Raw genomic sequence first — 25,555 nt, 5'->3', positions numbered from 1 at the left:
TCTATATCTAACCTACCTGTAATTGGCAATTAAACATGCCAGCATCTCAGACTAGCTCTTAATTACCGTTAATAAATGCGTCGGGGCCCTGAGGTGTCCTCTCAGGCTGGAGATGGGGAGGGTGAGGCTCCTGCAGCAGCACCACATCCCTACATGAATATGCATAGCAGCCAGGTATTCTTCAGCTCTCTCCTCTGCAGGCCGACGCACACGGAGGTGGCAGCCTCTTCGACTAGCACCCCTTCATCACACCTCCACGGTGCGGCCGCAGCATATACCATGCAGCATCCTCAGTGGTGTTCCTGCACGCTGGGACTTGTTTCTGTTCCCCCGAGCTGTCACATCCAGCCTGTTAGCACTGGCCCAGGGGAATTTAACCAGAGCTGCTGTAGAAGGGACTGCCATCGAAGGAGCTGCTGACATGCTGCAAACTCAACCCAGTCTCACGGCATTTCGTGTAGTCACGAAATTAATCTATTGATTCGTGTTCAACAACACAATTCCCCATTTATTTCGTGTCACACAGAACGATTTTAAAAGCAATGTAAATAATAACAAATTAGAAGGAAAAAAAGATTTACAAAGATACTGATTTCAGTATTCTGAGGCTCTGAGTCCCATTTATTTTCCTCGCGGACGGCAAAAAAAGTCAGACATTATACAATTTAAAGTAAAAACAATAATCGTGGCTTGATAATGAGTAAGAACATGTTTGTATAAACCCCACAGCTTCCGTTCTTCCAAGACCCGACCTGACAAAAAGACGTGCTGCAGGCACGAAACATACTACCAATAGAAATACATTGCTTTTAAAAACGTTCTGTGTGACACGAAAAAAATGGGGAAATCGTGTTGGTGAACACTTATTTATTTATCAATTTATTTCGTGACTATTATACGAAATGCTGTGAGACTGGGTTGGCACACTTGGACAAGGCATGCTGCCCAGTGGTGTAAAGTAACTAACATGTACTCAAGTACTGTACCTAAGTACATTGTTTAGAGACTTAACTTTAGTATTTTCCATTTTATGCTACTTCTACCCCACTACAATTCAGAGGTGTAATGAGTACTTTTACTCCACATTTATTTCACACCTTCACAAGCTACCCTGCAGTATACAAAGTCATTTAAATAGCTGCACCTTTACCAGATAACACTTCATGCATGAATTATGAAAACATCAGTCAGGATTTCTTTTACCAAGTGTTTCTATTGCTCTTGGGGCATGAAAAACAAGATTTGAACTTTAGTTTTTTTAATCTATTTTTTTCAATTTTTACATGTCCATGCGTTTAAGTTTGAACTGAAGAGATGTACATTTTGAAAAAATGATAAATAAAGATGAGCAAACTTAAAATTACATTATAATAACATAAGTATATTGAGTTACGGCCCAAAAAGATATTGCAGATGAAGTATTTTCAAGAACAACAGTAGCAGTAACAGTATGAAGTGTAGTTGAAATATAGCCAGTGATGCATGACGTCCACTTTAGTGGACAAGTGGTTAATCATCATTTCCTGCAAACATAACATCAATACTTTGACAATTGAAGATAAGATAAGATAGAGCTTTATTGTCTCCCTTAGGCATCGAGATAATACACATAAAACATTCAGGTCAATCAGTCATAGATACAGAACAGAGATTACATATCACATGGCAAAGAAACAAACAAGAAACATACAGGTACAGAACTTTCCCTAATGCATTCATACATAATCAAATTGCACTTTTCCCTATTGTATTCATACACAAATCAATATTGCACTTTCCCATTGCACCTATGCATAGTGTCCGTCAAATTGCACATATCCCTATTGTGTCCATACCTATTTACACATAATGCACTTCCCCTATTTAACCTTCTCGATTGCACAAACTACACTGTAAACATTGCACCTCCCAACAACTCCTAACAGCATAATCACGATTGTTTCTGACTGTTCAGCAGCTTGATTGACAGCGGAACAAAGGAAAACTTATACCTGTTCAATTTACAGTTTGGTAATCTATACCTTCTGCAGCAACTCAAACTCTATACAGGATGTGTTTGGGGTCGCATGTGATTTTATGGCCTTGCTTTCTCACCATCTCCTCAAATATCTCCTGAAGAGAGGATGGTGGAAGCATGCCAATTATTTTTACAGCCCTTTTTATCAAGCTCTGGAGTTGTGATTTAGATTTAACTGACAAGTTACCAAACCATGTTGTGATGCCACTACGAATAATAGACTCAATTGCTGCCCCGTAGAACATTAACATGATACATTTATCCACTCCATGAACCCTGAGCCTACGCAGAAAATGCAGGTGCTGGCTTATCTTTGAGCATACCTGATCCACCTGATGGGCCCAGCCTAACTGAGCATCAAAATAAATCCCCAAATATTTAAAACGTGAAACCTGCTCAACTCCCTCCCTGTTGATAAGGACGGGGCTGTGATCACCTACTGACTTGGGGTCAAAGATCATTTCCTTTGTTTTTTTAACATGTAACACCAGGTTGTGCGCCTCACACCACTTCACGACCTCTTCAATCTCAAGTTTATACATAGAAACGTCTGAGTCTCTAGTCAGTAGACTAAGTATGGCTGTGTCATCAGAAAACTTTATAATGTGGTTGTGTGTGTGCTGACTCCTACACTCATTTGTGTAGAGTGTGAAGAGAAGAGGAGAGCTAACGCAGCCTTGTGGTGCCCCTGTGCTTATGACCTGTGTGTCAGAGAGGGTCGAGTTTACTTTCACCTGCTGCTGTCTTTCAGTTAGGAAGGAGTGACACCATCTGATTAAGTAAGGGTTCACATCCATCTGTTTGAGCTTTTTTAACATCATTTGGGGAAGAATAGTATTAAAAGCTGAGCTAAAGTCCACGAACATTAATCTAGCATAAGCTAAAGGATTTTCCAGGTGTTTTAGAATAAAGTGAGTTGTAGAGGTCAGAGCATCATCTGCACCTCTACCATCGCTGTACGCAAACTGGTAGGGGTCCAAGAGGTGTTGCACCTCAGTTCGCAAGTTCCCTACAATAATCCGTTCTAGTGACTTCATAACTATTGAGGTCAAAGCCACTGGTCTGAAGTCGTTGTTGTCATGTGGGCATGTTTTTTTTGCAACTGGTATGATGACAGCTTTCTTCCATATTTGAGGGATGCTTCCTGAGTCAGCAGAGAGCTGGAATAATGGACTCCAGGCAGGGGTGAGCTCATCTGCAAACGTTTTCAGCAGGAGTGCCGAAATACCGTCTGGCCCACTGGCCTTCTTAGTATGCAGTTGTTTGAAAACCCTGGCCACAGCACTATCATCAATTATTATTCTTCTATTGTGTATTGGGTCACAGGTTAAAGAGGTTGACAAGTTATTACATGCATCAATATTAGAAGCAGAATTAATATCAAAACGTTTGGAGAAGTTGTTAAGTTCATTTGCTTTGTTAAGCTCATCCAGAACATGCATCTCCCTCTTGCCGGAGTTCAGATTTGTAATTTCTTTCACAGAGTCCCACAGTTCTTTCCAGTTCTTGGTTGAGAAAGCCTCTCGGACACTCAGACTATGTTGCTTTCGGGCTTCTTTAAGTTTCCCCTTTAGTTCTCTTTGAGCTGATCTCAGTTGTATTGCATCGTTCTTTTGAAAAGCGATATTTCTTCGTCGGATACACTGTTTAATATCCGATGAGATGTAGTCTTTATTGTTTGGATAGATCCTAATGGTCTTTTTTGGCACAACAGTATCGACACAAAATGAATGTAGTCTGTGATGGTCTCAGCGATGGTATCGGTGTCATTGTCCTGGTAGAATACAGGAAGCAGCCACATAGCTTTTCTTTATGCTCATCCTGCCATAGACTGACAGTTTTAGAGACAGGTTTACTTCTCTTGATGGCAGCCTTAAAGGTGGGGATTAGCTGGACGGTGTTATGGTCCGAATTTGAAAGGGGGGGTCTAATCCGAGCAGCATACGCATCTTTGATGTTGTCATAACATTTATCCAGTATGTTATTTTTCCGGGTGCCATTTTTTACGTATTGCTGGAATCCCGGAAGTGCTGGTTCTAGCTTACAGTGATTACAATCTCCAATAACAAATATAGGTGCATCAGGTTTGTTCTTTAACTGCTCGTGCACGCAGTCCGCTATACGTGAGGCAGCCTTTGATGCGTTACCATTGGGTGGGATGTAAACAGCACAGATAAAAATGTTCCCATAGTCTCTAGGTAGGTAAAATGGTCTCAGACTTAGGCATAAGAGTTCGATATCGGGAGTACACAGTGTCTTTTGTTGTGTAATTGCTGCACCAAGAGTCCTTTATATAAGCGCAAATGCCTCCCCCCCTCACTTTCCCCGAGTTCCTGTCCATACGAACGTTTGAAAAGCCTTGTATTACATTATTACATTACATTGCATTTACTGTAGCTGACGCTTTTATCCAAAGCGACTTACAATAAGTGCGTTCGACCAACAAAATACAAACTTGAAGAAAACAGAATCATATAAGTACAACAGGCTTCATAGAGCAAAAACATTTCAAGTGCTACTCAACTGGCTTTAGATAAGCCAGTCCTTTATTAGTATATAAGTGCTTTGTTAATAGTTCTATCGCTCGAAGTGGAGTTGAAAGAGATGAGTTTTCAGTCTGCGCCGGAAGGTGTGTAAGCTATCTGCTGTCCTGATGTCAATGGGGAGCTCATTCTACCATTTTGGAGCCAGGATAGCAAACCCACGTGTTTTTGCTGATGGGAACTTGGGTCCCCTTCGCAGCGAGGGTGCAGCAAGCCGTTTGGTTGATGCAGAGCGGAGTGCACGTGCTGGGGTGTACGGTTTAACTATGTCCTGGATGTAGGAAGGGCCAGATCCATTCGCAGCATGGTACGCAAGTACCATTGTCTTGAAGTGGATTCTCGCAGTTATCGGAAGCCAGTACCTGAACCAATGAGTCTGGGAAGTCTTCCTGAAGCCAGGTCTAAGTGAAAATCATCATGCATGACTCACGGTATTCGTTTAAGATCCTAGTGTTGAGGTGTAGCTCCTCCACCTTATTTCTAAGGGACAGTGGCGGTTCTAGACCAATTTGACTGGGGGGGCCACTGGGGGGCCAGTTATTTTCTGAGGGGGGCACAATAAATAGAGGACGAAAAAGAGATCTAGACAGTATGAAGTAATTGCGCATAAGAAAACAATGCAATACAGTTATTGGTATTTGTTTCAGTACACTTATTTATTTCAGATAGATCTTATAGTTATTACTGTTAGCTTCAGCTTAAGTTATAGTGCAATGTTTGCACTAACACTATATTTATATAAAAATAAAGGCAATGAACAGTTACATCTCTACTTTACATAAGGGTGTCTGCACAATCTCACATTACAGCAACAAAATCCTGCGGTTTTTGGCAAACCGAGTACCAGAAAATATACATTTAAAAAAAAACAAAAAAAAAACTTGTCATTGTTAGGGGGGCCACAGGGGGGTCAGAGGTGTTAGAGGGGCACTGGCCCCCCCTAGAACCGCCCCTGCTAAGGGAACGGACGTTGTTGAAGAGTATTGATGGTAACGGCGGCTTATTGCATCTCCGGCGGAGTCGATGTTTAATGCCGCCTCTCCTCCCTCGTTTCCGCGGCCGTTTTAGCAGCTCCTCCGGGACATAGTCCAGCAGGCCCAGTTCCGAGGCGGCTCTTCTCCGTAAGGACAGCAGACATTCCCTGTCATAGGGCCGCAGCACCTGCTCGCTTCCCACGGCTATCCCGGCGTTGGCTTCGCTTTGTAAACAGCGAATGCTAGATATTATTAGCATTAGCAAAAACAGCACAGCAGTCCTCTTCCCCATCGTCATCTTGCCTTATTGTTCACTTATGTGAGCTTGCCAGGCTCCATAAAAAACAAACAAAATAACACAGCACACTTGACGAAAAGAAACACTTGACAAAACAAACGTGTAATGAATGAATGACTTAGAAAACAAACAAACATTCTCTCCCGATCCCGAGTCGCGTGCAGTGCCGCCCCTCGGGATCGGGATAATTTATGAATTATATGATTCCTTAGTTGTTACTTGATGTCACCAACATTGTTATACCTGCAGGGGGCGCTTTCCATAAAAGGATTGGCAAGATATCGACGAGTGATTCGGTCCATCTGGCTTTCTGTCGTCCATCTTGGTTTAGAGAAATGTATCATGATCTGTCTCTTCAATTTGTGTCAACCACAGACCTTATTTCGAGCTATTTTCCAAAATCCTATGGAGAAATTGCATTGATTTGTGTCGAAGGAACCGGAAGTGGTAAAATGCTAACTTACTTCCGGGTTTTAGGACGCGTCACTGTGGCACTCTATAGGGTCCTCCTATGTAGTGGCTGATGTGCAACTATGCCATCAAAACCCATGCATATACAAGAAAACACCTTTTGAATAGCTGTCCACTGTAGTGACTTCTATGCGTGAAAGGGTTAATAATAATAATCTAAACATATCATATATATTATTCTGAAACGGACCAATCTTCATAATGAGTACTTTTACTTTTGGTACTTTAAGTAGCCTATATTTTGATGCTAATAATTATTTACTTGAGTAACATTTTGAATACAGGACATTTACTTGTTACAAAGTATATTTTACTTAAGTACAATAACCGAGTAGCCTACTTCTTCCACCTCTGATGCTGCCATGGGAAAAGTTGGCAAATACATTGAATTTTAGTGTTTTTGGTTATATGTCAAGCAACGTGAATGTCAAACAATGGTAACTGAAAATAGAAATAACAGTGGTAAAAAGTAATAAAATACATTACTTCTTACATTACATTACAATTCTTGTTCTCAAGTAAGAGTAGGAGTGTCCCCACATGGTTCCCCACACGGTGGCTAGCAGCTCATGTTGCTAACAGCACAGTGCAGACAACAGCAACAGTGCCGACAGAGCGGCTGTGGTGTACGGAACTACGCCTCAAAAATATACAAAAGTGCTGTTAATTTGTAAAGATAACCTTTACAAACAAAAACCTGTAGCCTATAAACTTTGCTGGCTCCAGAGCTTAATTGCTATCATTTACCAACAATACCTTTTGTTTTGGTTGAGGCAACCATGAGATGCTAACTTTTGGGTTGGTGTACAAAATTACGTCATCCCTGCAAAATATGGGCCATTTTGAATTATGAGTACTTTTTCTTTTGACACTGTGTAAGTGCCTTACGCTAATAATTGTGTTTTATTTTACTAAAATGTTATATATAATTCTTTGTTGCAACAGAGGACAAAGGGGTAGCCTATTACTTCGTTTAATGACCTCTTTTTAAGTGTAAAATGAATAAATCCACAACTAAAATATGAAAGGTCACTTTTGGCAACTATGCTTTTGTGATGAGTGATATAAATGATTTTTAGATGAACATAGGTGAATATAATATTTTCATAGTGTAGGCCCTGCTGCTCAAATATTACTTACAACATTTTAACGCTGCAAAGCTTTTGATTGTAAATATTAATAACAGCTTCCCTTTCTCTGCAGTGACATTTAGCTCCATCATGGCTGCTGTCCTGCAGCTCACTCTGAAGACCTCTGAAGAGTCCTTGTATTTAATGGCGAGTGCCCAGCGCTCTGATCTTAATGGCACTTTTAATTAGCACTTACTTAAAGGCAGGTGGCCGGGAAAGGTCAGCCAGTTAGGCCTGTGAGTTAAAAACACAGACAGGCTGAGGCACGAGTATTGACTGTTCCAAGGATCCGTCTGCTAACCACAGTGACACGAAACCTGGACACAGATCTGCTCAAAATTAAACACAGAAAAGAATATAAAGTATGACAAAAAAATACTGCCTTCAATTATTTTACATCTATTTGGCCGTAACAATAAATACGTTAAAACGTTATCACATTTTCAGTTTTTTTTTACAGAAATGTTAAAGTAGTAGTCACATTTAACCAAAGAAAGGGATTCAATACTGGGCATCCGAAGGATTTGACTGTTACACACCATGGCTTTTTGTGTATGTTCTGTATGCACGTATACCTTATGACTGGGCTCCACACTGGTCTGTTCAAGAAAGCAAAATCAAATCAAAAGCAGCTTCTGCAGAAAACTGACACAATAGTCCAGACTGTCAGTTGGATTTTCATTCTACTCATTTCACCAACACAATGGCTGCAGCGTGATCTAAAGTTGTCGTGCCTAGGCTCTGAAAAACAGGGCTGGGAACAGTATTGATTGGAGTCAGAATTATAGATCACCGTGTCTGAATGAGTGATGAAGCTGTCGCACTGTTGCTCTCACCTGACAAGCACACACATTCAAAACCCTGAACCTCAATGCTGCACTAACATTATGTTTACCGTAGTGAACATACACACAAATATATATTATGAATTAGCTGGGAAATACATTATTCTTGTGCTGTGGTTGACAGCACAACATATACATTATATATTAGTGAACAATCCAGTCAGAAACCAGCCTTCAGGAACTCAGGAGATTTTAATTTTTAGGAAACAGAAAAATACATAGTTTAGGTGAGGTAACAGATTACGTTTACATTTTCAGTGAATGAAATGTATTATATATTTGGTTTCTGGCATCTGAAATGTAAAACAGCAGGACTAATAACACAGACAAACACTTTAAATGTAAACCATCATACTTTATGAGCGTGTACAGTATACGATTGTAAGGCTGTAAAATGCCAGTTGAGCATCAGCCTTTTTGCACATACTCATCACATCCTCAGCCGTCTACACACTGAGCCTCAGCTGATATTAATGCTCTCAATGTGATACTGAAAATAATCCCTTCTGTATGTATGCCGTGCTTTTTCTCCTGAAAGTACTGGGAGAGACCACTGAGGGGCAGCAGAATTACACGCCTGCATTTTGTTTTTCACCGTAATGCTCAGACTATTATATTTATGGTGGAAAACCCTATTGTTTGTAATAAACAGAAAGTACACTTATTGTCCTACAAAGTGTCCAGTTATGGGCTGTCAGCAGATGCTTTATGGAAAGTAAATGTGTCTTTGATGTGATGGATCACCACATAATTACACGTGAAATGTTGAGATAAATAATATTAGGTCAAATCATTGTTCCACAAATACATTAATACAAAAAAATGCAATAACACAGCGAAAACAAGTCATATAACAATTCAGTTTATTTTATTTATTTTCCAGACAGACACATCAATTTCTGGACCACAGTAGAGGATGGAAACCTTTCACAGACATTTTTTGTCAATATTATTATTTGAAAATACAAATATAAAATTAGACTTTCCACATTTGATATGTGAGAGACCCCCATCCATTATTATTATTATTTTTTTTAAAGTATATTTTACAACAGGGCTTAAGCAAGCCATATGATAACCTGAAAGATGCTTTCAGATGTCAGTCAAGTCTGTCTGTCTCTCGCCATAAAAAGTCGGTTAACATAAAAAAAGGGGCAAGTGTTAGGAATGGGCAGACAGCAGTGAAGAGAGCTCTGTGCTCAGCCTGCACAAACATGGAAGCACAGCAGAGCCTCACACTGCCGTCCATGCAGTCTGAAGACCTTCCAGGCTCCCCTCTAGGCCATGCGGTCTGCTCCAAACTCGACAACACGCCACGGGTGAACTCTTGTGTCGGTGAACAGAAGCTAATAATGCCTACATGAGCCCGGGTGTAGCTGTGTAACGAGTATTCTGTATACAGCTGAGGTCTCCAGTCTAATATTCTTCAGACAAGGTCAAATGTGTGAGAATTGCAAATATATACTCATCTATACACTTATATATTGCAATTGTTTGTATATATTGATGCAATGAGCGTGAGATGGCAATGGTTTGAACTGAAAGGGAAATTCACCCTGAAATACAACAGTAAAGTCAAACTTGTGATATTTCTGTCACCTTGAAGTTTGTGAAGGTTTTTATGTTTTGGAACAAGAGAGAGCCACTGTGACAGTATCTATCAGAGATAAGGGCACACTGTTTGGTTTGAACCATCAGCACCACTGTGAATAAGCCTTTTTGAGTCTACATGCTCAAGATCGGTCAATGAGGCTTTAAAGTAATTAATTGGAAATAGAGCCGAGCCTGAAACAGTCTGATGTCCCAGCTTCTTATCCATGAAGCAGATTCAAATCCGACAGAAATCTCAAAAGTGTTTTGTGTGGTTTTCAGGGTGGGCTTTCCCCCCCCGGCGGATGGGATCAATAGTTTGGCCATTGCCTAGCACTTGCCTCAAGATTCAAGTTTAAATGGATACGGTAGTACACTACAAATGTCAACCCCTTCCAGGTTGACTTTTTTTTCTTAAACCAAGACCCCTCCCCTCTCCCCAAATGGATAAGCTAGTCTACTAAGATGTGTAACATTCATCAGCTGTAAACTGCTGTCAGTTTGAGATTCAAATGAAATTAGAGCAACAGAGCCATGCTACCTTAAAGTCCACGCTACAGGATCACAAAACAATAGGAGCTTGTGTGAGGGGAAAACCTGCCATTTCAAGTCAGAAAGGGTTTTACTGTCTTAGGGGCTGCAACAGTGAGAACAACTAAAGTATCTTTGTTTTTCCAGATGAAATGGCAGCACAATTGGAACCAACAGCAGCTCCTAATGAGCTCCTTGTAGGTGGTATGAGTTAGAGTTTATTATTTGATCAAATACTTATAAACAGGGACATTGCTGCAAACGAAGAGGAACACTTTCTTTTGTCTTGTCTATAAAACGTAACTAGTAAACATGAATGATAGATTCTAATATGTTAATTGTTTTTCTACAGTTGAGATATTTTTGAAATATAAATGTGGAAATGAGGTGAAAACTAGATTGAATACTCAGAATGTTATTACATTATTTTGTCTGCTTTATTTTTTTACTGTATTGTCAGATTGATCAATTACTTTTACAATATAATATCTGAAATGTATATATTTGAAATATAATTTGACTTTTTAACATTTGTTTTGGGGATAATCTCTCTATTTCTACACAATGTCCTGTATACTTGCTGAATTCATTGGAATACTAATGGCACTAACAGAGCTGCCATTACTGAACATACAAATGTAATTTGACAGTCTACTGGGTGAGAGAAATGAATAAACACTAATGTTATTAATTATTGTAACAGTACTCAATTTTAAGACCCCATGAGGTGAAATAAAAACTAAAACGGTCATTAAACCTAAATGATGTTTAATTGAAATTATACTAATATAAATAATAACGCACACAGCGTGAGGCTTTATAATAGCTCCTTTTTGTGTAGAAATTCTGCTTGTGGAAATCTGTGAATTCTGGACATTCTTTGAGTATTTGGAGGGCATTTTCAGCATAGAGATTAACGTTTTAATTGATTATCTTCTGAAATATGAATTGAACCATCTATTAATCCGCCTTAAGAGTGATACACACTCATCCTGTTACAGCTGCAGAATAATATCTGTTTAATGGAGTCTTTCGCAGTATGTGTCTGACATTTTTATAGCAATGCCTCTATAATATCAATATGTTGGATCATTGATAACGCATTCAAACTAAATCTAGCTCCAAGAATCTACGGTTAAAATGATTGAGTTATTATTTGTAAGTCTTTGAGAGAATGAAGAGACAGGGCCATCTGGGATCAGTGCGAACAGTAAAATATATAACAGGTCATTTAAACAGCACAATGACTCATAAAACGAAAATGTCTTTTTTTTTTTTTAAATATATGATTTTTCTTTTACATAAAATCTTGATAATAGCTTGTGTCCCTCTTAAAAACAAAGAAAAAAACAACAGTTTTGCATATCTAGCGTTAGCATTTAAGGTAGTATGGCACACCCCTTTTAAAACATTCAAGGGTGGGGATCCAAATAATGCCTCGTGTACAACTCCATCTTACAGCAACTGTTTCTCTATTGTTCATCCATGAGAGCTTTGGTTAGCTGAAACCATGTGAGAGTGGCAAAAAGCAACACAAAAAAAAGATACATGGAATCAAATTACAATGAACCTCTATCAAAAAGAATTGTCTGCAAATATCAGAATAACATGATCATTTAGAGAAAGGTCTATCTTGACTGGTCCTAAATCCACTATTCACTACGAGTATTATATTAATGAGTCCTATATAACATCTACTTTGTAATTACAGGAGATAGAAAAAGAGCGCGATAGGGAGAGGGATAAATATGAGAGAAAGGAGAGGTAGAGCAAAGGGAGAACAACAAAGACCACTACACTGGTATCAAAGACAGCACTCTGTTTACAAGGTAACTGTGGTTTCTTTACACACTAATGAATTACATGAATGATCAACAAAAGAAGTAGGATCTCTGAAGGATGGGGAATGGAAAGAGAGAAAGCAATGGATGCACAGTACATTTTAATAGTATATTACAATTATTCATATATAAACCACAAAGTATCAATAAAACTCTGATTAAACTTGAAATCAGCAAATAAGCATCTTTCTTTTTTTATAGTTTCGTATTTTCTTTTACATTTGAACATTACAAGGTTTTTTTTTTTCTCCATTAAATTATGACTTGATCACACCTCCGTATCATTAACTTTAGAAGTATCCAGCATATTTCTTTACCTGGTTGTTTTGAAATAAAAGACAAAGAAGTGGGTAAAATCAAAAGGACAAAAATACACCCGCAGCAGGTCAAGTATTTCACACCATTCGTTTCATTAATGATTTGAAAAACCAGATATTTATATAATTATTAAATGTTTGTCATAAGTAAAATCATTAAGCACACATACTGTGTAAAACCTGGTGCAGTGCGAATAATTCAGTGTCGTTTTTTAACCCTGTATACATATCTTTAGATGGGTCTAATATACAAAGAGATCCACTGCAACAAATCTACTTCCCAAGCTGTTTCCTCACCTCAAAACTCTGAAGTGTTAGTCTAGCACATTAACCCAAGAAATCCTTCATACTATCCCAAAGCACAAGGCCGTTCTCTTTTAAAAAGCCGACATATACATGTGCAAATAGGAAACTGGCCTGTACTCTTACTACTCACAGTGCATCGATTTCTCGCTTTATTACCTTTCAGTGTTTTATTTTGCCACTAGAATAACTTCAACCTGCCAATGATTCCACGATTGAACTCACAAAGGCTGAGGTATGGTATCAAAATGTTTACTTTCCTAATTCGCTCATAAAAGAACCGATTCAGAGAACAAGCGGCACATAGAGGCTCTCAGCACAGAGCTCAAGGTATTGTGTTCCTAAGAAAAAAAAAAAATCAGGAACAAGCAGGATGAAACAAACGATAGAAACAACAAACAAGTTCCTCTCAAGAGTATAAAAGTGTCAGGATGCACAGAGCACTGTCCAATGCCTGTTCAAGTTCTAATCTTCACATCTAAGTACCGTGTGCTTTGGATTTTTTTCTGTCTCTCTCTTTGAAATGATACTGATATCTGAGCAGTGAGATACCAATCAGGCTCTTTCTTTTATTTCTTACAACTGTGTTGACTTACAGTTCGCCGTTTGTGAATTTGCTGGTATGACACTTGTAAAATGATTCAGTATTTACAGAGCAAGCGCGTTCGTCTCCGGGGTCTTTTATACCGTCGTCCAGCAGAAGAAAAAAAGTATAATAATAATAACTGTTTACAGCTTTTTTCTTCTATTCACACGCTATAACATGTTTCTTTTGACACACCATCACAAAAATATGCTATTCTCTCACTGAGTTGGTTATATGCAGTGACAGGAATAATATGTACAGCTACATTTCTTTTTCTCAAGTTTGAATTCACAATGTAGTTATATGAAATTTGTTATAGCATATATATATATATATATATATTTCTAAACAACAAAAACAACACTTATAAAAAAGGACCATAAAAATATTGGAGTCCTCTTTGTATTGCCCAAAAATAGGTAATTATGGTTAACAATGAGACATCACAAGAAATAAAACAGCTACTGAGATTTATTACTTAGATACCCTCTTAAAAAGTTCCTTAAAATTGAATTTTTTTTCTCTCTTCACACTGAGCTTCTTTTTTATGCGGAAAGACTGATTCCAACAATCTTTCCCCTTCACACTACAAAGATGAAGACGTGACTTTCAGATATTCTTGACTATGACCCCCTTTACTTCAAACAAAACCCTTTTTACACAAATATACTATAAGATTAAATAAAATGACACAAAATGAAGGTTAAAAATGACTCTAAAAACAAAGGAAAACAAAGCGCTAACAGAGGGAGGGAATTGGTGAATTAAATCCACGTGACACATCATACCAAACCAGGTCGTAAAGTTATAGGAGGTTTGGATTATAGTACAGCAGTTGTTATTTTTCTGAGATGACTAACGTTTTTCTTTTCTTCTTCATAAGGTTCAGACCTTCCTTCTTTTTGCCAGGGTGATGCTGTAGTGCTCGAAGTTGGTTAGCATCACCTGCACACAAAGCCAATTAGAAACTCCGTCCTGTCTTTCCCGGGCCACCAGATATACTCTGCTGGGCGATAGAGAAAGAAGAAGGGATGGCAACATCATTAGAAACCCTTAATGACAGCAATCTGTACTCACCAATATGAATTCCAAATAAAATAATGTGGCTCAATAGCATGAGTAAAATGTCAACATCTAAAGTCTTTACTTCTAAGCAGGGTTGGGTTAGATTTCTTTGAAAGGTATTCTGTTACTGCAGATACTATTACTGGTAATAAGATATGTTATCAATTACATTTTTTATATGTAATCCGAATGCTTTTAGATTATTTCAAAATCAAACCTTAAAATATGCAGTGTCTTTTTGCACCTGGGTGAAAATAGCTACACCACAGCTATATGGCTATCTACACCCACCCAGCACCAAACATAGCACTATTTACACTCCGGGTTTACATTGCATTGTTGTCACCCGGGTACATATGATGATACATATGGCATTATGACTATAGACACCCGGGTACATATGGCATTATGACTATAGACACCCGGGGACATATGGCGTTATGACTATAGACACCCGGGTACATAGGGCATTATGACTATAGACACCCGGGTACGTATGGCATTATGACTATAGACAACTGGGTACATATGGCATTATGACTATAGACACCCGGGTACGTATGGCATTATGACTATAGACACCCGGGTACGTATGGCATTATGACTATAGACACCCGGGGACATATGGCATTATGACTATAGACACCCGGGTACATATGGCATTATGACTATAGACACCCGGGGACATATGGCATTATGACTATAGACACCCGGGGACATATGGCATTATGACTATAGACACCCGGGTACATATGGCGTTATGACTATAGACACCCGGGGACATATGGCATTATGACTATAGACACCCGGGGACATATGGCATTATGACTATAGACACCCGGGTACATATGGCATTATGACTATAGACACCCGGGGACATATGGCATTATGACTATAGACACCCGGGTACATATGGCATTATGACTATAGACACCCGGGTACATATGGCGTTATGACTATAGACACCCGGGTACATATGGCATTATGACTATAGACACCCGGGGACATATGGCATTATGACTATAGACACCCGGGTACATATGGCGTTATGACTATAGACACCCGGGTACATATGGCATTATGACTATAGACAACCCGGGGACATATGGCATTATGACTATAGACACCCGGGTACATATGGCGTTATGACTATAGACACCCGGGTACATATGGCATTATGACTATAGACACCCGGGGACATATGGCGTTATGACTATAGACACCCGGGTACATATGGCGTTATGACTATAGACACCCGGGTACATATGGCATTATGACTATAGACACCCGGGTACATATGGCATTATGACTATAGACACCCGGGTACATATGGCGTTATGACTATAGACACCCGGGTACATATGGCGTTATGACTATAGACACCCGGGGACATATGGCGTTATGACTATAGACACCCGGGGACATATGGCATTATGACTATAGACACCCGGGTACATATGGCATTATGACTATAGACACCCGGGGACATATGGCATTATGACTATAGACACCCGGGTACATATGGCGTTATGACTATAGACACCCGGGTACATATGGCGTTATGACTATAGACACCCGGGTACATATGGCGTTATGACTATAGACACCCGGGTACATATGGCGTTATGACTATAGACACCCGGGGACATATGGCATTATGACTATAGACACCCGGGGACATATGGCATTATGACTATAGACACCCGGGTACATATGGCATTATGACTATAGACACCCGGGGACATATGGCATTATGACTATAGACACCAAGGTGCAAATAGCATCTACCTCAAACATATTGCACCTTATGCATCTGGTTTGATTATAGTTACTTATTTTTTATGTAATCGGATTACGTAATCTCTTACTACCCAACCCTGCTTCTAGGTTACAACAATGTTCACACCCTGTTGAGGTTTGTTAAAGTTGTCATGCTTAGTGAGAAATTAAACAACACATCACACATCATATCCACAAAAAATAGCTGAAAGCAGACAAACAGCCCGACACATTTGGATGCACTACAGTACAGATGAGGGGTAATGGCATAGCCTTAGCATAGAGATGAATTACAGGGACAAAAGAAACATGATGAAACTGAAGTATTCGGTAATCATATACATTTATTGCCTGGTTAAAATGTATTGATTAACCGCCGTTGACTTGTTGGTTAAAGTTTTGGATTTATGTGTGATCTGTCCTTTAAAATATGTGCACAGATTTTTTATGGACAAATACACATTTTTTAAAAATAAGAAAAACAGGTAGTGTGTGTGACTGAAGTATACACTTCACACAGCAAGGCATACAAACTATTGTATTGCTCAATCAATGCTGATCTTAATCTCCTAAAGTGTATGTGAGCCTTCCGTCACACTTGCACTTTAACTACCAGCTGTTTTTCACGTTGAGGGAGGTATAAACAGGGAATGATGTGATGAACATGTATTAGAGAGAGACTTGAAAGGAAATGCACAGTAAATAAAATGCAATACCTCTGATGAGATGGCAACCGGCCACCTGTTCAATGGTATCCATTTGTAAAAGCTGTCGCAATCAACGGGCCCTAAAAGTGTACAGTTAGTGCTTTTGTCAGTATGCATTTCAAAGAGAGAAAAAGTGAGAATCATTTCAATAATATGAACGCTTTGATTCAGTTTGATCATGTTCAGCAGCAAAGCAGGATTGTCACACATGTTATACAAGTTCACTTTATATTATTGTAATGGGAAACTGCAACATTAAAACAGGATGTAGGACCCATTAAAGATGGTTAGAAATACAATAAGAAGTAAATGATCTCCAAGTTACTTTGAATACCCTAAGCCAACATATTTCTCAAGTTACAATAAAACAAAAGCAATAAAAGGGATAATAAAACACAAGATCCTCATTCATGCTAACATATACAGCTGATTGGTTCTGAAAGGCTGCACTGAATAGGATGGTGAACAGCCCTCAGGATGATAAGTGTGTTTTTGTGTATTGAACGCTCTTCATTGTGTGGCTCAGCTATCAGGAGGCTGTGCATTTTTGCTGCTGACAGTTCTGCAGAAATCCTCATGCTGAAAAGAGAAGCATTTTCGACGCCTATTATCCGTCTTTATCACTTCAATCAACTAATTGCACTCTAATTGTCTTGCATAAAAAACTGTTACGTTCATTACTGCTTCTTCACAGTGGCTGTTTTGATATTGGCTAAAGGGATTAATAGAATCGCTGGAGCGTGAGAGCGGGCGAGAAATCAGCGACTCTGAAGTCATCCATGAGGCTGTGACATATGATGATCTGATATATTCAGGTTAATAGCATTCAAAAAAAGAAGTATAAAGCACATTTTAGTTCTGAATCATTTCCCATTTGAATGTTCTGAATAGAGAGATCATCTCCCTGAGAGGGGGGAGTCAGGGGGCCCGCACCCCCCTCTGCTTTACTGCACTCTGCCTGATTCTGAAGTGGTGATTTAGTACGTGGTATCATTCTGTAGGGGGAATCACTAAATCTGGCCTTGGTGGAATACACTTTATTCTACGCTCATTTGTGATATATTTGTGATTTGACTCATTTGAAGAAAATATGATAAACATTTGTGTTCGGAGTTTATTGTATTTGTTACATTTTATTTGAAATGTTCTGACTCAGCAAGTGTTACAACAAATAGAAAATATTGGAAACAAATCGCCTCATTTCCATCTCTATCTGCTAGTAAATGTGCTTGGAAAATGAGCCAGCCTGGTGTTTCATAACAACTATTTAGCTTCCTACGCTGAGACCAACAGATTATGGCAGATAGCCAGTGGACCTAAAACGATTCATAAGAGGGGCTTTGCTTAGGAAGCAAAAAGCCAACTCTTTTTTTCTCTGTTAAGCTCTGTTTTTCTTTGGATACCATAAATCAATTAAACACATTTGCTAAAATGAGCTGGTTTATCTTTTTATTAGCCAGTGACACTACTATAATGAAAACATTTCTGCACACTCACTTTATCCTCTCTGAGCCCTGGCATTTAGTCCCATTGATTATATGTACCGCACACACTATCTCTCACATGAAACCACTGAGTAAGTGACAATTTACCACAGAAGCCATTAAATACAACTACCAGACAAAATCTAATAAAAAATACCACAAACGCCAACAATTCTTGTACTTTGTGGTGACTATATAAGGAAATTAAAAATAATGATGTTGGCTCTAAAATTGGAGTTTCTTCACCCTGCAGTGTAGGCTACTAATGAGCTTGTTGTTATTCCACCTCAGTTAAGCCATGCATTCATTAGCTTCTTTCAGAAAAGCAGGTGTTATTTTCATAACCTATACTGTGTCACTCAGTTCAGTCATGTAAAACAGTGCAAACATGCCCCGACAAGACTGGCAGCGAGACGAGGAGCTTAGCCCCACCGCACCTTGCTAGGGGCCATCAAATTCATAATGCAGCGTTTTAGATGAATTATTCAACGAGGTCCGACACAGGCAGAGTAAACACAGCACTGATGGAGACTTTATTTGGGGAGATCGTCCCTTTGGTGACAACAATGTCCTGAACATAAGGTAGAATCTCAGGAAGACTCATTTAAGTTGACTTATTTAGACGCTAACATTTCAATGTCCGGATATGTGGTACACACTTTTAAGCCCTATTGACCCAGGACTAGTGCTACCAGGGGGCCCATTGTGACTCATTGATGGTGACTGAGAGAGAATAACATATATAAATCAGTCTTCATAGGATCATTATTTATTGACTATTTCTGTAAGCACGTCATATTGCATAAATCATGTCATTAAATGAACTTATTACATGTTTTTATACTGTTTACAAGTGCTTAATAGCTACTATTAAGAGTTTATTGGCATTGAGATGATCTCTCCATGAATTGGTGGTCTAATAAAAGAGAACCTTGTTTTTAAATTCTCTTTCCGAATAGTTTATAAAATAGGGCGTTACTATCTTTCAAGGAGGTGTCTTCTTTGTCACTGGGGCCTTTTAAACATTTCTGAATTGGCTTCTTTTTGATAACAGTGAGAGCAACATGTTTGATTTGAACCAGGTTGCTGCACACTAGCTACACCTAGTCACACTGAGAACACCTCTGCTGGCCCTGCTAGTCTCTCACTCATGAGATGATGTAGCATTTTGCAGCTAACGGATCATACAGACATGTAGAGGTGCACCAGCACCTGGCTGAGCAGCTACACCTGGAGAAGGACACGCAGAGACAAAACCTCCGTCCCTGTGACGGAGCGAACTCCAGCTCTGGGACAGATGGCTTTCTAAAAATAAAGGACATTTGTTCTAGGAAGGTGACACAAAGTTTGAAGTCAGGTGATTTGTGCAACAGCAAAGGGGAATAAACATTTGCATTTGACACGGATAACTTTGAGAGAGGAGACGGGTTTAACCCTGACGTACTCAACGCTTACGGAACCTGTGAACTCAATGGCATTAGATACCTCTCTGCAAAGAAACATCGTAACCCTTTCAATGACGCTCAGGACTGCATTGAAAACATGCCTATAAAGCCTCGTAAACACACTTTAAGTCTGCTTATAGCACTGTTTGATTATAGATACAGATATGAAACATGTTATAATGACTCACAAGGTCAAGGATCATAATACTTCATAAATGTTGGTCACTCACTGGCATTATAAGTTACTAAGGTTTACTAAAGTGGCCATTGTTTGCTTTCAATAAACAAAACAAATGTCATTAAATGTATGGAAAAACACACAAAATGTAAAATGTTCACTTTACCTAAAACAAACAATGACCACTCTAAAGTAACTCATACTTATATTACAACTTTGATATTGAATGTATATTACACTATGATCCTTGCAGAAAAAAGTGCAAGTGAGTGACCAGCAATTATGAAGTATTTGAACTAGGGCTGTCAGTCGATTAAAATATTTAATCGCGATTAATCGCACATTTTTGATCTGTTCTAAATGTACCTTAGAGGAATATTTTTCAAGTTTTTAATACTCTTATCAACATATGAGTGGACAAATATGCTTTATGCTAATGTTTATTATCATTTGAACAATGACAAATATTCTCATGAATATTAAACACAACAACCTCTGAACATTACAAATATTCGCCTCAATTCAATCTGGAACCTCTCTCATACAATAATACAATACAAATGGTGTGTGTGTGTGTGCGCGTGCGTGTGTGTGTGTGTGTGATGGATCGTTTGAGCTATGTGCAACTCAAGGCATATGCTCGAACGGGAGCTGCCTGGACGCTGCAATCATGTTACGCGCACTATCCGTGCTGACTTTTCATACAATGTCCCACTGTCTGGCTTCCTGCATAAAGTCAAGTGCTCGGCGCAGTTGTCGACGAAATGTCGCTCCTCTGTTTTCATTTAAACAGCTCCTTAGATCTGTTAGCGCAGCTAGCTAGCACCAGATGCTAATAACAACAATACACGTAAGGTCTCTCGCTCGCTCGGGCCACACATACACACAACCTCCCGGTCCTCCCAATAGCCAGTCGGTGCCTGCCGGTGAGCGTGGAAGTGTGGTCTGCCGCAAGCAGGCCGCAGGAGCGGGGCTGTCAGCATCAGCTTGTAGATGGTATTTTAAACTCGATGCGCTCTGAAACTACGGGGCGGCCGAGGAAAAAAATACACATGCGTTAATCGCGTTAAAATAATTAGTGGCGTTATTTTTTTAAAATTATTATTATTAATTAGCCCTAATTTGAACATTATAAGTCATTATAAAAAGCATGTGAACATTAAATGTAATATTAAAGTGTTTATAACTATAATTATATAGTGCCAAAAGCAGATTATAATAACATATGTTTATAATGCATTATAGGCATGGGCATCATAGGAAGTGTAATCAACATAATTAAACCTTTAAAACTCTGCTGAATGCTTTGCACTTATCTGCACTTAAGATAGGTGTTCAGAGGCAGATATTCTGATATGGAGGAGTTTCAATTCCTACAGTGAGTATGCTCTACTCCTTAAGATAGAAAAGTGTAGAGTTACAGAGCATCACAGTCAGCGTGCTTTGGCTTAGTGTCTAGTTTTAGTGTTGGTATTCTGACACTGAGGAGGAAACCGAGCTGAAGTGGGGTCAGTCAGACAGGAAGTCAGCAGACAGGAAGTGAGCAGAGTACTCACTGTGATGCTGGGGCCGAACCCGGAGCCGGGCTGGGGGCTGGCGGCGCTGATGTAGTTCCCCACAGCGGAGTCCTGGCTGTTCCCGTACAGGTCGGCCACGGGCCCTGGGCTGTTGGGACCGGGGAAACCTCCGGGCCGGGACGGGTTGGCGCCTGCACACAAACACAGCGGGGGGGCAGCTCAGAAACACAACAACCAGCTCTACAATCCTTACTCTATCACTCAAAAGGAAAAACCAAAAAAGAACACATGACTGGATTCATGTTTGTCTCAAAATACTTTTGTATTGTTCATATTACAGATGCGGCTAATTTTCATAGCAACTGTCAAAATGTTGCAGGGCTGAGGTTTTAACATGATTTGAAATTAAGAATCCAGTATGATATTCTGCATATAATCTACATGCTGTGTGCATTATGCATTGGAGTAACATTCACTTTGTATTTTCATGCACAACACAAAACAAGCACGCTGCTAGAGATACTTCCACCATGCTAATAAACTAGTAAGGTTGCAGTGTCAATGTTGCCATGCATAATGTGAAGGAGTACTTGTAACACAGCATGAGCTGTTGAAGAGTAGCAGAGAATTATTATGTCACAGACTTTAAATGTAGGCCCTTTGGAGCCAGACATTTGAAATACCTTATGCTTTCCTATACGACCTATGATTCATAGAACCTACTAAAAAATATTCTCCATATTTTTCGCTGTGCGCTTCAGTCTGCTGGTGTGACTTCAGGCATAAAGTGAGACAAGAGAAGGAGGCACAAGGGGGAAATATAAAAGCTTGACCCGACTTCATGTGCAGGTCCAAACTCAGAGGGGATAAAAAAGAAATACTGTACACGACTTACCACCTTTGCCCTGTGAGTAAGAGCAATTCAGACTAATAAAAAATTGTTTTAAATCGAGATGCCTACTAAAGGGCAGTGACACTGGCAACAAAAAAGAAATGCAGGGGAAAAAGAAAAATGCAGTGATCTCTTAACAGCAATCTCCTCTGCTGTCAGCATCACATAACCCTGCTTCACCCTTATTCAAACTGTGAAAAAAAAAAGGTATTAAAAAGAAAAATATTGCCAATGTAGAAAAAAGGCTCCATCTTGTGTGTGTATGAGCTCATGATGCCTGAGAGGAAGTCTTTGGAGAGCAAGTAAAGAAATACAGATTGTAGTGTTGATGCACACGATCCTTGTCTCCATGTTTAACATATCAGCGCTCCATCTCTCAGAGCTGTATTAGCCATGTTAGGTCCATTAGAAGCACCTGAAAACATACTCCAGATATGGTGTAATGCACTCCAGAGGAATGAAGCCATCTCACTAAACACACACACTGCTGTTTAACTGTAAGTACTTTAAACAGGGAGCAGCTACTGCTCTTATCTCGCCTGCACAGCCTCCAGTAGGCTGGCTTATTATATAATTAGGGACGTTTTCTTTCTGTTAAAATGGCAATCCTCATGACTGATTTTTTTATTAAGAGTGTGGCTCACCCTTCTCCCTGTAGAACAGATTTTTCCATTTAAAAATGGAGCAATGGGAGCAAAACGTGGGTCAGATTGTTGTTCAGAATAACACAGGCGAGTGTGTTTATAGTCATTTTGATTATTTGTCTTTATAAGGAATGCTAGTCTTTCTTGTGCTTCAGTTGTAGTGCAGATAAATCTGAGTAAAAAGACAGAACATCTTGTGATGCTAGGGGCGGCTTCAACATCTGGAGAGAAACATTGGATGAATGGATGAAGGTCTAATGTCTGACTCTTTGCACATTGTGCTTTGTTGCCTGTCTGTGTCTTCCAATCTATATTTGCTTCATTTCAATCCACGTAAATGTAGAACTGTACAGATGGTGGCACTGTGCACCAGAAAAACATTTATCATTGAGATTTGCCTTCAAACTGCATTATATGCTATTCTCCCTTTCAGGCTAGCAATCTGTGGGGCACAATCTTCATCAGTGGACGGAGCGCTTAGAGAGGAGCAGGGCCGCTCGCTATATCATTTCCACAGTAATGGCATGAGAAATGAAATATGGGTAATCCATGACCTAGGGCTGGTAATCATCATCATTGTAAGGCACCTCGTGTACACAGAAATCTATTACACTTCCTGAAAACCATATTCCTTATCTACTTAAAACAAACATGCGAATAAACAGTACCATTGTGATTCCATTTACTATAATGCACTCTCTGATTTTCATATCATTGGGGTCAAGGTTGTCTACAAAAATAAAGTCTATTTCACAGACAACAGGAACATCGATCGGGTCGACTCTCAGGATTTAAAGCTGTCCTCTCAAGTGAGAAAAACCTGTGCTTTGCAAGCAAACAAAACACAAGCCACGCAGCGACAGTCCAACACCATGATTTACATTAGCTAAGAAACCCAGCTGATTTGTACCCTTTCTTAACTATAATGTATAGAAAAGTTGTCGACACCAGGCCTCAAAATAAAGAGATAATGGAGAATAGTGAGTGTGAAAAGAAAGTGTGTAGTGATGCTGTAGGAATTTAAACACTTCACACTGATCTATATAAACTGTGTGTGCAGTAGGGCTGGGCAATAATCAAATATGAGTCATATTGTGATTTAATCATATCTTGAAATCTCCTGTTATACAAGAATGTTGTCTTAATCAAACTTCTGTCTTCATCTACTCTATGCACATATTTGTCCTTTATACTTTCACTTGAAACTGTTATAACGTGCTGTAGTGTGATATTTAACGAAATATGAAATGACTCTTATTGTGATATACGTTTTGGGTTATATTGCCCAGCCCTTTAGTCTGTGTGTGTTACAATGAGCAGCTTTATAAGAAACCCTCACCCTAAGAAAAAGTCACATCTGCGTAGCTGTTTCTATACAACACGTCTTTGCTTTTTGCTATTTGCTGTGCTAACGTCTGTAGAAAAGGCCAACATCTGCCTGGGGCAGCTGGCCACACTTTACCCATTAGGGGAGGGTCTGTCTTACACTCACTTTACTGGTCCAAAAGGGCGAGGGGACAGACCCTTTTGTTTTTAATATTTTAGCTATTATTGTCAGGTGAATGCTATGGCAGGACGTAAGCCCAGCAGGGCCACGAGTCTCCGGAGAGAGGGAACCTAACGCTGAGCGTAGGTCAGCGCTGTCCCCTGCAGCGAGGCCCACATCATGAAGGCTCTCCGCTAAACTACACCTCCTTTAAATGAAATCACAATTTAGAGGTCTGTCATGCCAGTGGAAACATGATCATATACTGTAATTATCAGAGTTTCAAAACAACATAAATACTGTAATGTTCTTACAAGTTCTTCATTGTAAAATATTTCTGTCTGCTGTCAAAGACACAGCATGAATGTATAATCATTTGAATGCATTGCATGCAGGTATTGAAATGTCACTGTGCAATATCTTTTAGTTAAAAAGTCATGATTACATAACGTGGATAGCAGAGCATCAGAAAAGCACACAGAATGACTCGTGTTGTAGAGTAATGGCTGTCTTATGCAAATATGTTGTCTTTTAAGTGAGCATCGTACAGCATCTCCACTGATCTCCAAGTCACACACTAATAACCATGAGCAATCATTCTTACACTTAAAAACGTACAGGACTCTCACTCCCACACTTAACTTGTTCCTTTGCTCTTCAAAAATTCACAAAAACCTGAGCTCTGTTAGAGAGGCGAGTGTAGTCTCCGACATCATCAGTAGTTATTTTGTTGGCATGCAAAGGAAGGCTGCATTCTGTATGTGTCGGCCCCTTATGTGCAAGCAGGGGCTGGGACACAACTTCACAAAGAAACAGAAAATCTACATTAAAAAAAGGAGGAAGAACATGCAATGCTTTTTTTGTCAGCAAGACATGTTTGTAAAGGGTTATTTTGTAGAGGGGGAATTATTT

General features: G+C 39.4%; 1 protein-coding gene across 9 annotated transcripts in view; it reads right to left on the bottom strand.

Annotated features, from left to right (window-relative positions):
* Nucleotides 1-9,118: 9,118 nt before the first annotated feature.
* msi2b (musashi RNA-binding protein 2b) overlaps nt 9,119-25,555 on the bottom strand; it is a 321,629-nt gene continuing 305,192 nt past the window's right edge. For 6 of the 9 annotated variants that reach the window (XM_034226606.1, XM_034226611.1, XM_034226609.1 and 3 more), the window contains 3 exons: nt 21,661-21,812; nt 17,007-17,077; nt 9,119-14,449 (listed from right to left, as the gene is read on the bottom strand). In XM_034226606.1, coding sequence (XP_034082497.1) covers nt 17,036-17,077; nt 21,661-21,812 — 194 coding nt within the window. In that variant the 3' untranslated portion in view covers nt 9,119-14,449; nt 17,007-17,035. Of the gene's footprint in view, nt 14,453-17,006; nt 17,078-21,660; nt 21,813-25,555 lie in introns of all 9 variants that reach the window. The other 3 variants (XM_034226608.1, XM_034226615.1, XM_034226607.1) reach the window with 2 other exon arrangements.

Source organism: Gymnodraco acuticeps, unplaced genomic scaffold, assembly GCF_902827175.1.
Source record: "Gymnodraco acuticeps unplaced genomic scaffold, fGymAcu1.1, whole genome shotgun sequence".
Lineage (NCBI taxonomy): Eukaryota > Metazoa > Chordata > Actinopteri > Perciformes > Bathydraconidae > Gymnodraco > Gymnodraco acuticeps.
This window is presented reverse-complemented; position numbering and strand designations above follow the sequence as displayed.